General features: G+C 38.2%; 1 protein-coding gene across 10 annotated transcripts in view; it reads right to left on the bottom strand.

Moving 5' to 3' along the window:
* The window catches only part of TLK2 (tousled like kinase 2), a 93283-nt gene that overhangs the window by 61156 nt on the left and 16338 nt on the right, over window positions 1–15789 (bottom strand). For 3 of the 10 annotated variants that reach the window (XM_080924343.1, XM_080924345.1, XM_080924347.1), the window contains exons 3-6: window positions 7278–7349; window positions 6239–6308; window positions 5367–5410; window positions 4541–4636 (exon numbers count right to left, since the gene is read on the bottom strand). The exons of 1 other annotated variant lie outside the window; for it this stretch is intronic. In XM_080924343.1, the coding sequence (XP_080780469.1) occupies window positions 4541–4636; window positions 5367–5410; window positions 6239–6308; window positions 7278–7349 (282 nt within the window). Of the gene's footprint in view, window positions 1–4540; window positions 4637–5366; window positions 5411–6238; window positions 6309–7277; window positions 7350–14401; window positions 14504–15789 lie in introns of all 10 variants that reach the window. 6 more of the 10 variants (XM_080924346.1, XM_080924348.1, XM_080924349.1 and 3 more) reach the window with 3 other exon arrangements.

Below are 15789 nucleotides of genomic sequence, written 5' to 3'. Positions count from 1 at the left end.
TAAAAGAATATATAGAACTGAAGTCAAGAGACAAGGGGAAACAATGCCTGACTTCTAACAGCAGAAGACAACAGTGCAGAGATGATATCTAGGAGACAGTAACTATTAATTATTCAAAACTAGAGAAGCATACCAACTCACAGATTCCAAAACCCCAAAGAGTCATAACCAAGATGACACACAGGGAAGCAGCCATAGCAGAGGGCTAGGAAGGGCTAGGGATACAGTTCGATGATAGAGCACTTGCCTAGTATGAATAGATCCTGAGTTCAATCCCCAGTCCAATCAAAATAAAAGAGTAAAGAGCAGGCACAGACGGATCAAAGTATGGTGGCCACACCTGCAGTCCCACAACTTGGTAGGTGAGGGCAGGAGCATCAGAAAGTAAGTTTATCCTTATACTACATTCATAGCAATTTCAAGGCCAGCTCATGCCACATGAGACAATGTCTCAATCAATTCATACTAAAAAAATTAAATAAATGGAATAAATATAGCAGTTTAAGAAAAAGTTTTATATAAATATGAATGAAAAATCCAACTATATTATATCGATCAGAAATCATATTAACAAAAAGCTGATTGTATATAGAACAAAATATTAAGAATATATAATGGGTTACATATACTAAAATCACACAAACCACATTTGAAGAAGAGATGTGAATTGACTCAGCAGTTAAAGAGTACTCTCTGCTCTTCCAGAAGACCTGAGTTCAATTCCAAGCACCACATGGCAGTTCACAAGTATCTATAACTCAGATAAAGGGATCAGAGACCCTCTTCTGGATTCTTCAGATACTGCACACATGTGGGTCACAAATATATAAACACAAGCCAAATATCCATACAAATGAAATAATCTAAACCAAATAGCTTCAAGTAAATAAAGTCACCTAATACATAGATGAAGTTTAAGATAAATACATGAGCAACTTCTACAGTCATAATAAGGAAATACCCATACTTAGTAACTTATAAAACAAGCAGAGGATCAAATTTAATGTCTGGCACATACCAAGGAATGTTCTTTCTTTTCTTCTTTTTCTTAAACTGGGTTTCTCTGTATAGATCCGGCTGTCCTAGAACTTACTGTAGACCAGACTGGCCCTGAACTCAAAGAGATCTGCCTGCCCTTGCCTCCTGAGTGCTGAGACTAAAGGTATGCATCACCACTATAGCAAGCAATAGTCTAAACTGAGCTGTATTCCCCAGCCCAAAACACAAGTCTAACAAAGGTGACTTAATGACACAACTAAGCTGTAGTTAGATGTGCCTGCTTAGAGTAACAGCAAAACTGTACGAAAAAGCAGTTACTGCAGAAACAAGATTACGTTTGGATAGAAATGGGATATATTCAGAGACTTAAGGAAAAACATCTAAGTTTACAGACTCCTAAAAACAGTTTATTTCTTGTATGTGGTAGTTATAACTACCTTTTAAATATTTTTTTTACAATCTTGTGATTGAAGGGCCAAAGAAAATATTTTAAGCTTTAAAAAACCATTCTTTTCTATCATATATTCTTTGTTGCTAATTTTTTTAAAACATTCTTTGCTTGCCTGGTGTCATGACTTTTACAAAGTCCTTTATGAAAATGTTCACCTTTTATGTACATTTTTTGATTTAAAATAAATATTCAACAACAACAACAAAAGTCATTAATGGAGCTTTGGAAGTAGCTCAGCAATGGAACATTTGCTAAGCAAGTACAAGGCCCCAAAGCTCAGTGCTTAGCATCCACTCCCATCCCCTGCCCCACCACAAAGAGAGACACAAAATGATACTTTATCTTCTCTTTGAACAACTCTGAACAATTTATCTCTTCCATGTCAAACAAAGGGAATGATTAAAAAAATAACTTCAGTTTAAACAAAAACAAAAAAACTGTAACATGAAAATAGCAATGAACAAGAAATACAACAAAGCGCCTTCTCTCACAAGGCTAACACTTTAGCAGGAAGAGACAGGTAATGAGTTAAAGAGTTAAAAATTAGAACACACAAATTATTAAATAAAAATATACTAGCATTAAGGCTGAGGGGATGGCTCAGTTGGTAAAGCACTTGCCCTGCAAACACAAAGAGCTGAGGTGGATTCCCAGATCCTACCTTAAGAATAGCCAGGCATGGTGGCACATGCCTTTCATCCCAGCACTAGAAGGTGGAGGCAGGTATGAGGCCAGCCTGATCTATGCATTGTCTCACCAGCCCCCTAAAGAAACAAAACAAAACAAAACCAAAAGGACAAAACTAAAGAGGCAGGGAGCAGGCATTCCCAGCTTGAAGCCAAGTCTGACAATCTGAGTTTGAGCTCCTGAATCCATACAGTAGTAGAGAACCAACATCTATGAGTTGTCTTCCCACCTATATATACATCCTGCATGTGCATGTGCGCACACATGTACACACACACACACACACACACACACACACTGGCGTGGTGACACACACATAAAATCCCAAAACTGAAGAAACAGAGACAGACAGATCACTGCCAGCCAGACTAGCCTACTTGGCAAGTTCCAGACCAGTAAGTGAACATAACTCAAAAAAAGATGGATGGCACATGAGGAATGACATCCATCCAAGATTGTCTTATGCACACAAAATATTAAAACTACACTATGTACTAATAACAATAAATGATCTACAATAAGCAGGACAATATCATAAATCTCACAATGTAGTACTGAACAGAGAGAGCCAAACACAACAATACATATTTATGATTCTTATGGATAGTAGCTATGCCTAGTGGCAGAGAAAGGACAAGAATGGCAAGGAACACAATAGTGACGTTTTAGGGCTATTATTGTTTGGTTTTTTATGCTGACACAATTTGTGAAAGCTATGGACTATTGTTTCTGTATTCTTCTGAAAATAGATACCAATTTAAAAAATTAAGTATATATCAACATTTGTATATGGAGGGAAGAAATGGGAGTTAAACGAGAAACTGAGAGACAGAAGGAAGAGGCAATTACAAACACTAAGACTTAAAGCATCATTAGAATGGAGAAATGGCTGGATGGACAGAAGCACTTGCCATATAAGCATAATGACCTGAGTTCAAATACCTAGTACTCACAAAAAAAGCTGCATAAAGCTAATGAATATCTGCCACCTGAATATTCCTACAGTGGAAAAGCAGTGACAGAATATCCAGAGACTTTCAGGCTAGATGGTGACCTGGCACATGTAGCAGTGGTGACATCCTATCTCAAGGTGTGTATACACACACACACACACACACACACACAGAGAGAGAGAGAGAGAGAGAGAGAGAGAGAGAGAGAGAGAGAGAGAGAGAGAGAGAGAGAGAGAGAGAGAGAGAGAGAGAGAGCAATACAGGAAACAGAGTGACCAGGTACAAGAAAATGATATTCTAGAGAGGCTGGACAGGAAAGCCCTCCTTTAAGGTTATTTTTGAACAACATCCTATTGAAGAGGTTGCTGGTATCTGACAATGGATGGTTCTGGAAAAGAGAACAGCAATACAAAGGCCTTGAACAGAGGAATGCCGCACAATACTCAAGGAAGCCTTGTTTAGTACAGGGAAGACTGTTGCTTCCAGGAGACAGGTGGGCAAGAACAAAGAACATCAGGAGCTGGTAAGCCATGTAGGAATTTTATTACAGAAGCCACTCAACTCTGCAGAGTTAACAAATGAACTTTGCAATCCCCTGAGCTATGAAACTACATGAGACAATGTGAGAGTCACACAATGTGGAATGAACCTAGGGTCTTGCAAATTCTAGGCAAGCACTCTACTACAAAGTTGCACCCCAACCTCTTGGGTTTTTTTTTTGTTTTGTTTTTGTTTATTTGTTTTGTTTTTTGTTTTTGTTTTTAACTTAACTTTTACCCCAGCTCCTTAAATCTCACACAAAGACTAATAAGTCACATTGTAGTCTAATTAGTGTCAACAAATCATCTAAAAGTACTGGAGCAAAATAATACAAAACCTTACATTAGCTAGTTTAGAAAGTATCAATAAATATCAGTACTACTAAATTTTAGATCAGATAATCCTTTGCCTCATGGGCTGTGCTAACCTAATTTTATAGGAATGCTCACCAGCTTCCCTACCTTTGTCCTCCTTTTTTAAACCCTTGAAATCTCACAGGATAATAACAAACCGATCTCAAATACATGTTTTCTACCACATCAGTGAGAAAGCCTAAAAGATATGAATATCAGAAGCTGACTAAATTTATAAAAGGAAGAAAAGAATTTTGAATTTGGCAATGGTTTAAAACCCAATGTCTGATTAGAATTACTTTCTTGACAGACTAGTGAACTAGACAGGCTTAAAGACAATTAAAGAACTGCCATTAAAGAATCAAAGAATGGACTAACTCTTATAGAGCTGACTTACTAACAAAAGACATCAATTTAAGTAAGTGCTTTATAGGCAGTAGTATAATGTTTATTCCCTCATTCTTTATGGGTAGTTAATGGAAGAGAAATGGCTTTAGTGTTCCTGGGCTACTGGTCTCCTATGTAATAGGTGTCAAATTCTCCAGGTGAATGCTTACCGGTAAGGGATTGGATAAGGAATGTTGCGGTGAGGATCGTGCAACTGGTGGAACACTTCTGCCAGGGCTGGTTCCTGGCCCGCTTCCCCCAGCAAACTGGCCAACAGGGAAAAATGGATATGAATAATTCAAAAACAGTACCATGCTTCAGAGGAGAGTAAAAGATTAATATACAAACAAAAAAAGTCTTAATTATACATGGCCCTTTAAGTCAATACATCTCATTCTAGAGATAAAATGCCATGTAAGCCAAATTTATCTTTTTACTGAGAGTTTTGAGAAAGAGCTCCCAAAGAAATGTAACAAGATATACAGAAATCATGGGCTGAAAGCTGAAGGTACGCATGGTTTTGGACAGACATGAGAAGAATGCATCTCCCCACCCCCTCTTGGTCTCAAAATACATGAAGCAGGAAGACAGTAGTGCAGAAGGTGTTAGTCATCTTTAGTAACCACTTAACAATGAGTCACTGAGCTCACTACACATACATTCCACTAAGCTAAGGGAAAGGAACCGAAGGAGAGACAAGTCATTATACCTTAATCACTGAGAGACCAAAACCTAATCTGGCCAAGAGAAAGTGCACTTCATATGAAAATTCTTCTATCATCACAGACAAGACACATGATACAACTTAAGCCTAGCAAATCGGCAGCAGTCCTTCTAATTACAAGATGGCAACATTAGTTTGATGAAGATGGAAAGAGAAAGGGCAAGATCACAATAAAGGCAAAATATTGCTTTCTAATGCCTTAAATAAACAAGAGGATTATTAGGTTGTTTAAAGACACTGGAGGTTGTTTTGTAACCCCCAATTTAACTTACCTCAAAGTAATCACTAATTTTATGTCCCCTAGGAGTGCCTTTCCCTGAAAATGAAACCAAAGTTAAGTACAGTTTTTCCAATGCACACATATGCCATCATCACTGAAATGCATTAAGTAGTAAAAGCTCAGTAACACAATGCTGTCAACTCAAGTGTCAGCTTTACTTTTAACAAATGACACAAACCCATACACTAAGTTTGCTCTATCTCTCCTATGTAACAAGTGACTGAATGCACACTGATGGGATTTTTTTTCAAACCTTATTTTAAAAGTATACACATCAAAATCAAGAATAAAACTTCATCTATAATCCACATCCCGATTTTAAAACCCAGGATTCAAAACAAATGCATCAAAACTAAAGAGTTGATCACATTTCACATAGTTTTATGACCTTGGGAGGACTTCCCTTACACAAGACAGAATGACTTTAACTTTAGATTTTTAAAAAGGAAGAACAATGCAAATGGTTGGGAATCCCAGTCCTTAGACAGGAAAAAAACAGGGAAAAGCTAAACCATTTTTTCCCTTCCCTTGACTACATACTTAATGGTGTTAACTATCAAATGTTACGGATTTTATCACCACTAACAAAACTCCAATGCGCTCTTTCCCATATGATTTCTGTTTGGTCTAAAGAAAAGCCTGTGGTAAATCATTCAAATACACAGGAAAACCAAGAGACCCCAAAGAACTGACACTATTTTGTCAGGTGTGTATCAAGTGGCAAGTCTGTAATAGCCTAGTATTCCCTAAGACACATAAACCTCTGTTGTTAGGGATCCCTCAAAACAAATTAATTACTTGCTGGGAGTTAGATCATTTCAAGCACATTAACACCCCGGGGTTTTAGTGTAAAATGACCACTACCTTGGCTAGTTTCATATGGTTCAGCTTTTCTTTTCCGATTTCGCTGGTCATTCTGCTTTTTCTCAGGAGTCTGTTAAATACCATGCATGTCACAATTAGAATGTTGGTAAATTTTCACATTAGGGTAACAGAGTATATGCAAAATATTATAGATATAAAAGAATTATAACTGGCACTGACAAGTCTTAAATCAGTGTCCTGCTTTTGGGACAGAGAAACAGGCAAAGAACAGAGTCTTAATCAAACCTAAACAACTTTTAGAAAGTTATTTAAAATATCAAACCTTTAACATACTCATTAGTAATTCAGAAAGGCCACAAAATTTAAATAAAATATTTTGGCAGCCCATACCTGTAATCCCATTAGCAGGAAACTGGCAAGATCTCAAATTCAAGGCCTGCCTGTATATACAATAAGACCTGTCTCATCAAAGTATTTTTAAAGGACAAATGTCAACTCATTTATCAGGCTTTCAAACTTCAAAAGTGTTTAAGCCCAACCCTTTAAAAGGAAAGGCCTAAATGTCTGTTCAACTAACTAAATTTATAGAAGCTTCACAGTACAAAGCAAGCAAATAAACTTAAGACTTGCACCTACATCCAAGTGGGTAAGTTATTACCTAATACTACCTTTCAGCTAAGCAGGAAAAATGGAAACTAAATGACAAAATCTTTCAAATGCTACTGCTAAATTCAGCCAATGAGCTACTCTATAGAGTTCTGAGCAGCATTAGAATTCAAGAGTAACTAGCTAGTTTACTACAATGACAAATCTCTTACCTTTATTAAAAACCCAAGTCTCCCACCACTATCCCTTCCCTAAAACCCTCCCCCCCACCCCAAACACCCTAGAAGATGTAAAAAGGAGAAAGAAAAGGCCTATGTATGATCGATCATAGTAAAAACATGATCCACATCAAAGCTGCATCAAGACAACAGCACAGAACTCCACTAACATGCCCTGCAATTACATGGTGCTACACTTGGGCCCAGACGAAGTATAAAAATGAGAACAGTGTTGTTTAGGTATGGCTTCTTACCTCTACTTCTTTATCACTCAAGGACCCCACGCTGCACAAACTCTGGTTAGAAGACTCACTGTTGAGTGGCCCCTGGAAGGGAAATGTTTTTTGAGAATCAGAAGTTTTTGTTTAAGATGACAACAAAAGTATGCAAGAGGGCTATATAGATACTCTAATGTCTAAGTCAGGTTAGAGGAACCAGAAGCAGCAGTTACAATCCCCTAAACCAAGCTGAAAGAGACTCAGCTACAACACTGCCCTCCATGTTCAAACTCTTCAGCTATTGGTATTTTTGTTTGCTTTACACATTGGCAGGTCTTCCCTTCAAGGGTATAATCATGTTTTAAAGCCATTCTTTATGTTTATAATAAACATGTAAAGTCATAAAAAACAGCTTCTCAAAATTGCAGCATCCGAGTAGGTTAATGGTTCTTTGTGACAGGTAGTCAGGGACATTATAAAAAAGTATTTTGGTTTTTTTTTTAAGACAGTCTTTATATAGCTCTGGCTGTTCTCAAACTTACTATGCAGACCAGACTTGCTTTGAACTCAGATAAACACCTGCCTCTATTTCCCAAGTGCTGGAATTAAATACTACCAAAACCAAACCAAAAAGTGTTTTCTGAAAAACATCCTACAGAGAAATGAATGCAAGAAGGCTGAGGCTGAAGGAGCCTAAGCTAGAGAGAATCTGGAGGAGAAGAGCCTTACTCAACCCATAGATATCCAGGCTAAAGTAAATACACAGAAAGGTATGTCTCACTGAAGAATAACACTTCAGATTAAGAAAAGAAAAAGACATAACCTTGTCCCTAAAACAAAAAACAGTAAGAAAATTAGAAGGCTGAGAGAAACAGTACCCAGCACTGTTACAATGCATTAGTAAAAGCAAGGCACCATGGTACATACTACAATCATAAAGAGTTAGGCCAGTGTAGGCTACACAGTAAAAACCTGTCTAAAAAAAATTACACAATAGAAAATGGCAAACTACTTTATCACTAGCCTAATATTGCTGCCCCAGCTTGTTAATCTAAGAAAGTCAGTAGAACAATAGCTGGGGGTGTCAACGAATTGGTGAATCATGGAGACAAAGATGTTGCCATCGTAGCCATATTAACTAAGAATTCTGACCCACAAGCATAGGGGGGTGCAGAGAGACAGACAGACAGACAGACAGACAGTGTGTGTGTGTGTGTGTGTTTGAGACAGTCTTACCTTCCTCTAGCCTAGCTGACCTGGAATTCAGCAGACGATGGACAGCCTGCCTCTGTCTCCCAAGTGCAGGGTTGAAGGTGTGCACTTCACACCCAGTACTTATTTGTGTTCTACATTTTCTTGAATCCTTATTTGTATTTTCGAAAGTGTAGATTTTATACTTCCCTTATTAAATTTATCCATATTTTAATGCTTACGTCCATAAAATTGTTTCCCTAATGTAATATTATTTACTGCAAAGTATAAAGATAAAATTTGTGTTTGTATGTTGCCATTTTACTTCAACCATAATTGAATGGATCTGTTCCAGTTTTCTGTAAACATGATTGCGCCATCTGTTAATTAAAAGGGTTTTACTGTTTCAAATATGAATGCCTTTTATTTCTTGTCAATTGCGCTGGCTAGACCTGCTAGTCTAAAGTTGAACAGAAGCAGCATGTACGGACCTCCTTGTCTTACTCCTGGGAAAACAGTAATTACTATGGAGTTAGTTCTAAGGTCATCCTTCTCTTCCCATTTCTTTTCTAAAAAGATTTATTTTATATGTATGTATCTCCTACATGTATGTTGTAAACACGAGAGTGTTTGGTGCTACTCTCAGAGATCAAAAGAGGATGTCAGGTCCCCTGGTACTGAGTTGCCAAAGGTTGAGTTCAATCCCCAGAACCCATAACAGAATGAGAAAACACACATGCCTGCATGTACACATTTTTGTGCTCATGACATTCACACTTTTACACACACAAATAATGACTAAGTTGATTCTAAAATGTATATGCAGGGGTTAGGACTGTTGTTCTGTAGTAAAGGTTGAAGCCCTAGGTTCAATTTCCAGAGCTCAATGTAAATAAAAAATAAATATTCATATTTCACATGGGATTGAAAGGGACCAGACTAGACAAAACAGTTTGGAAAGAACAAAGTAAGAGGAATCACATTCCCTGACACCAAGACTTGCTCTAAAGCAACAGAAGCAACACAAAAGTTACCAGTGTTAACAGGTACTAGTGTTAACAGATCATTGGGTAGAACTGAGGGTGACTCTTGACAGACATTACAACTGTTACCTACTGATTCTTGAGAAAGGTGCTAGAACCACTCAATGAAAGTGTTTTCTGCAAATGGTGCCAGGAACTTGGCTAGCCAACAGCAGACCAGTTGAATTGGGCCCTTCATACAACATGTAATCTCTACACTCCAGAAGCAAAACAGAAGGGTAATGATAGTGAGTACAAGATGAGCTTGGACTACACAGAGAGTTGTAATTAATCTTGCTACATAGAAAGACCTTGTAGATAGGAACAGATAGGTAAAGAAAGGAGAGGGAAGAGCTGAGTAAGAATGGCCCCCATAGGCTCATATATTTGTATGCTTGGTCACGAGGGAATGGCACTGTTTGAAGGACTAAGAGCCGTGGCCTTATTGGAGGGAATGTGTCATTGAGGTCACACGCTTGACACGCTTGCGCTCTCGCTGCCCCCTCCCCCTCCCTTCCTCCCCCTTTCCCTTCATTCCTCCCTCCTTTCCTCTCTGTTTTCAGATCAGGATGCAGCTCTCAGCTACTGTTCTAGCACCACGGCTGTCACCCAGCTCCCAGCCATGATAATAACAGATGGAACTCTGAAACTGTAAGCCCCCAATTGAATGCTTTCTTATAGAGCTGCTGTGGTCACAGTATCTTCACTACGATAGGTAAGTGACTAAGATGGGGGTAAAGGTGGCAGCAGGAGCGGTGAATACAGATGAGAGGACTAAAAAGGTTTTTAGCAATTACAATAAAAATAATTATAGATATATAGTGGTAGATACTGTTATGTTTGAAAGAGGGACAAAACTTACTGTCCCTTAGACATGTGTACATAACCAAAAGTTTAAAAAGATTAAGAATTAGCTAATCTTTTCTCATCCTCTTTTCAAGTGTAGCATCTCATATTATTATAAAGTCACTGGATTAATTTAATTAATGAGGATCAATGAAATACACTTACTGTTCTAAAGCAGCTTACTGTCTAATAAAAACTAACCAAAGGCTTACAGGCAAAATTTACGTGCTAAGTTTTAAAAGTATTCCTTGTCATTAAAACTATAACAAAATAAAAATGGAACTAGATGAATGTAATCTAAAGACATGCAATTTCAACACATAATTTTGTTTTGACCTTGGTATAGCATTTGCTTAGGCTGCCCTGTACTGTCTCACCTCCACAAAAGCAAAGTTAAACAGCTATAAAAAACATTATTAAGGGCTGGAGAGTTGGCTCAGTGGTTAAGAACACTGGCTGCTCTTCCAGAAGTCCTGAGTTCAATTCCCAGCAACCACATGGTGGCTCACAAGCATCTAATGCCCTCTTTTGGTGTGTCTGAAGACAGTAACAGTGTACTCATATAAATAAAATAAATCTTTAAAAAAAATGATTAGGACTGGAGAGATGGCTCAGCAGTTAGGAGACCTTGTTGCTCTTACAGAGGACCCAGTTTTAGTTAGGAGCACCTACACTAGGTTTCTCACACACGCATGCATACACACACACACACACACACACACACAAACGCACACAGAGTAACACCAGTTTCCATCCATAAACATGCAAAAAACACTCCTGGGACAAAAACATAAAGTGTATATGGATTGTATATGGACAGATTTTCAGAAAACTTTGGGCATTCAGGGCTAACTTGGCCGATATAGCAAGTTTCTGACCAGATAGCACTAAATAGCAAGACCCTGCTTCAAAGAATCAAAAACACCAAACAAAATTAACAACAAAAAACCCAAAGCCACACGTATACTATGTACTTTTAAAAATCACTACGACAATGTTGTTTCTAGAATTATAAAGCTGGGCAGTGAGATGGCTCAGTAAGCAGAGGCACTTGCAGTGAGTCTGCTGAGTGAAGCCAATGTAAATGTGGAAGGAGAGAACCAATTTCAAAATCTGTCCTCTGACCTCTACAAATATGCTTTGGTACACATACCCACATGCACTAATGGGTATACCCATACAAAATATTTTTTAAATTTTTAATTAAAAACTAAAGTAAAGGGGCTGGATAAAAAGGTTCACCAGTTTAACTGCCGTTCCGGCTTTTCCAAAGGACCTGAGTTCAGTTCCCAGCACTCATATCAGACAGCTCACAACCACCTAGGATGCCAGCTCCAGGGGATCTAATGCCTTTTTCTGACCTCTGTAGGCACTTGTATCATACATTCACATGGACACACATACATATAAATAAAAATTTTAAAAACTATAAAATTGGGCTGGAGAAGCAGTTCAGTGGTTCAGAGCACTGGCTGCTCTTCCAGAGGTCCTGAGTTCAATTCCCAGCAACCACATGGTGGCTTACAACCATCTGTAATGGGATCTGATGCCTTCTTCTGGTGTGTCTAAGGGCAGCAAGGGTGTACACATATACATAAAATAAATATTTTTTAAAAACTATAGAAGTTATTAGATATGGCAATAATAAAGTGTCTACCTAGAATTTGTGAGGCCCTAAGTCTAATTCTTAAGTACAGTAAAAAATGCCATCATTCATTTTCTGTAACAAAGAAATAATCAAAATTCATGTGGCACTTGCACAAACAAGATGTTCCATTTAGAGCTCTTTATTTATAGCTATAAGTTGATAAAGATATAGTTGATGAAACACAAACCCACATAAAGATTTCCATTTGAGGGCTAGGGAGATGGTTCAGTAGTTAAAACCACTCACTGGCTGCTTTTCCAGAGGTCCTGAGTTCAATTCCCAGCAACCACATGGTGGCTCACAACCATTTGTAATGAGATCCAGTGCCCTCTTCTGACTTGCAGGCATACATCCAGGAAGAATATTATATGTATAATAACTAAATCTTAAAAAATAAAAAGATGTCCACTTAATTTCTGAGAAAGGTGTAAGAGCAATTCAGCAGACTTATAAAAGTTGAAAATGAAAGTCTTTCAGTAAATACTTAAGATATCCACAAGCAAAAGCCTTGATTTAATTCTCACAAGGTATTTTAAACATTATTAAGTCAAAAGAAATCAATGCAGATAAAAACTTAGGGGAGATCCCGTATCAGGGTTCTGAAGGAGAGAACATATGCATGATAACTACAAAGAAGTATCGAGAAAGAACTCCGTGGTGACCACAATTCTGCATTTTGATTTGGATGGTCACAAAAGCTACTAAAGCAAATTAAAAACTGTTTAGAAACATGCCAACATGCCTTTGTAAGTACATGTATGCACACAAAAGATAACTAAATAATGTACTCTGACAATTTCTGCTGACTGGGCTGGAGATGTGATTCAGCAGCAGTGAGAGCTGTGTACCCACAAGGCCCCATGTTTGAGCCTCAACACCACAAAGAAAGTAATAAAGAGTATGTGTGTATCAATCTCAATTCCCTGGTTCTTATAGTACATTCAAGGTTCATAATTTGAACGGGGTAGGGATGCCTGAAGAAGTTCCCTGTATCTTTACTTTTTAAATTAAAATAATTAAGTTTGTATTCATGAATGTTCTGTCTGCATGTTTGTTTGTGCACCATGTGCATGCATCCAAAGCAAGAGAAGCTTTGGATCCCCGGACAAACAACTGGACAGACCATGTAAGAGCTGAGAATTGTACCTGAGGTACAATAGAAGAGCAGCCAGTGCTCTAACTGCTGAGCTATCTCTTCAGCCCCTTCTTTTATATATAGATTTATAACTTCCTATGAATCCATAATTATTTTGAAATAAAGTTTATATATAGTCTTTAGGGTTTATGTATTGAAACCCTAATCAATCCTTACCACCTCTGAATGCACTTAGCCACAAGAAGTTTTCAAAATAATTAAATTTGATCTCTGTTAAAATTATATTTATTTGTGGGGGAGGGCACTTGTACATGAGTCATATATAGAGACAGTGACAGAGACAGAGACAAAGCAAGAGTGCACCCTTGGAGCTCAGATGATTTAGCAGAGTTGCTTCTGTCCTACTATGTGAGTCCCGAGGATAAAACTCAGGTCATCAGGTTCAGTAGCAAGTGTCAGTCCTCACTGGGCCATCTAAATCATATTTGGATTACATGTAAGTGGGGTCATTAGAATGGGCCTAGTGAAACTAGACTAGTGTCTCAGGACACTAAGACAAAGGAAGAAGGCAGGCAAGTGTGTGTGGAACCCACATAAAGGCACAGCAAGAAGGCAGCTTTCTAGAACTCAAGGAGAGATACTGCAGAAGCCATTAACCTGCAGTGCCTTGCTGCTGACTTAGACAGTGTTTCTATTACTTAAACCAAAGTCTGTATTGTTATGATAGCCTTATGGAACTAATATATAACCTTGTGAAGTAGCTGCTATTATTTCTACTTACGGATGAAAGGAACAAAGGGATTTTTAAGAGTTATTAACCCATCTCAGGTCACATAGCTTTTACTAAGGTCTGGTTCAAAACATGTATTCCTAACTATTCAGCTTAGTTCACATGCTGCTATAACTGAACAGCTAAGACTAGAGAATGCAACGAATCTAGTGAGTGTCGGGCTCTGCTTCATCTATGGTGTTCTCTGGGGTAGGAGAGTACGCTATGTGGGAAAGCCAAGCTCACTGTGGGCAGTACAACCCCTGGGCTGGTGGTCCTGGATGCTATAAAGGAAGCAAGTTGAGCAAGTCAGCAAGTAGCATTCCTCCATGGCCTCTACATTAGTTCCTGCCTCCAGATTCCTGCTGAGTTTTTGCCCTGACTTCCCTGGACAATGGACAAGAGATAAGATTTTAAATTAACCCTTTCTTCCCCAAGTTGCTTTTTTCATGGTGTTTTAGCAGAACAATAGAAACCTTAACTAAGACAGTCTATATACATCAAGCCCTTTTATTTGTGTATTAAAAAACTTTTTTTATTACTTATTTATTTGTGTGAGTATACACCAGGTAAGTTGCAGGTACTCACAGAAGCCAAAAGAGGGCATCGGCACAATTCCCCTCAAGTTGGAGTTATAAGCAGTTGTGTGTAAGACACATAATCTGAGTGCTGGGATGGAGGTCAGGTCCTCTGAAAGAGAAGCAAGCACTCTTTAACTGCTGATAAAACTCCAGCATTGTCAGGTCTTTTTATAAGAGCATCTAATTACACTCATACATAAAGAAGGCCTCTTACTACAAACTTATAAAACACAAGATTATTAATTCTATTAGTACTATCACTACTACTACCACTACAGTTTCACTATGACAGACTAGGCCTGAAATTAAATTCTAGACTCTCCTGCCTCAGCCTGAGCTGAGGTCACAAGATATTTAATAGCATAACCAGCTTCTCAATTACATTTAAAACAATAACAGCAGCAACAACAACAACAGGATTTCTTTGTATAGAAGCCCTGGCTTTCTTCAAACTCACTCTATAGACCAAGCTGACTTTGAGCTTACTCAGCGCACCACCTTGTCTGGCTCTCTCTTTTAAAGATTTTATCTCTTTTGTTTGGTTGGCTTTTTGCTTTACTCTTAAATTCTTTGGAGGCAGGAACACTAGAAAGATGGCTCTACTTTGTTAGGAGCACAGACTGCTCATGCAGAGGACCAGAGGTTGGTTCCAACACTCACTGCAGGTGGCTCACAACCACTTGCCAACTCCAGCCCCAGATCTGATTGATACGCTTCTTATTTCTAAGGACACCTACATTCACATGCACATACCAACCAACACATAAACACACACATACATATAATTAAAAATAAAACAAAATTAAAAATTCTTCTTTAAGTGCATTTATTTTGTGTTATTTGTAGATGTAGGCATTATGTGTAACACTGAACACAGATTAAGGTCAGAGGGCAACTTGTCCTACCATGTGAGTGAGGCAAGGCTTGATGGCAGGACCCACACTTTGTGTTTTAAGACAGGGTCTGGCTAGAAAAAGGGTTATGCATATTTATTTCCTATTTCATTTATGTCAACTCTTGTCTTTTGCTTGTTTTTGTTGTTATTTTGTTTTGATTTTGAGATGACATCTCAATATATAACCTTGGCTAGCCTAGAATTAACTGTGTAGACCAGGTTGGCCTCAAGCTTAGCTGCCTGACTCTGCCTCCTGAGTGTGTGCCACCATATTCAACTCTCTACGATGTATCTGTCTGGACTGTCCCATTCCTAGCTCCAGGTAGTCATGGATCACTGATTTTAGACCTTTCTTCAGACGTTGTAAAATTCGTTCTATAGCAGTGTGAGCCATAGCTATACATTCTGTTACATTATCTTTTTGTTTTCATTCAGTTCTATTCCCTTTGACCCAAAGGTTATTTGCAATGTCATTTCACTTCCAAATACTTAAAGAGAAT

The sequence above is a fragment of the Micromys minutus genome, assembly GCF_963924665.1.
Source record: "Micromys minutus genome assembly, chromosome: 10".
Classification (NCBI taxonomy): Eukaryota; Metazoa; Chordata; class Mammalia; order Rodentia; family Muridae; genus Micromys; species Micromys minutus.
This window is presented reverse-complemented; position numbering and strand designations above follow the sequence as displayed.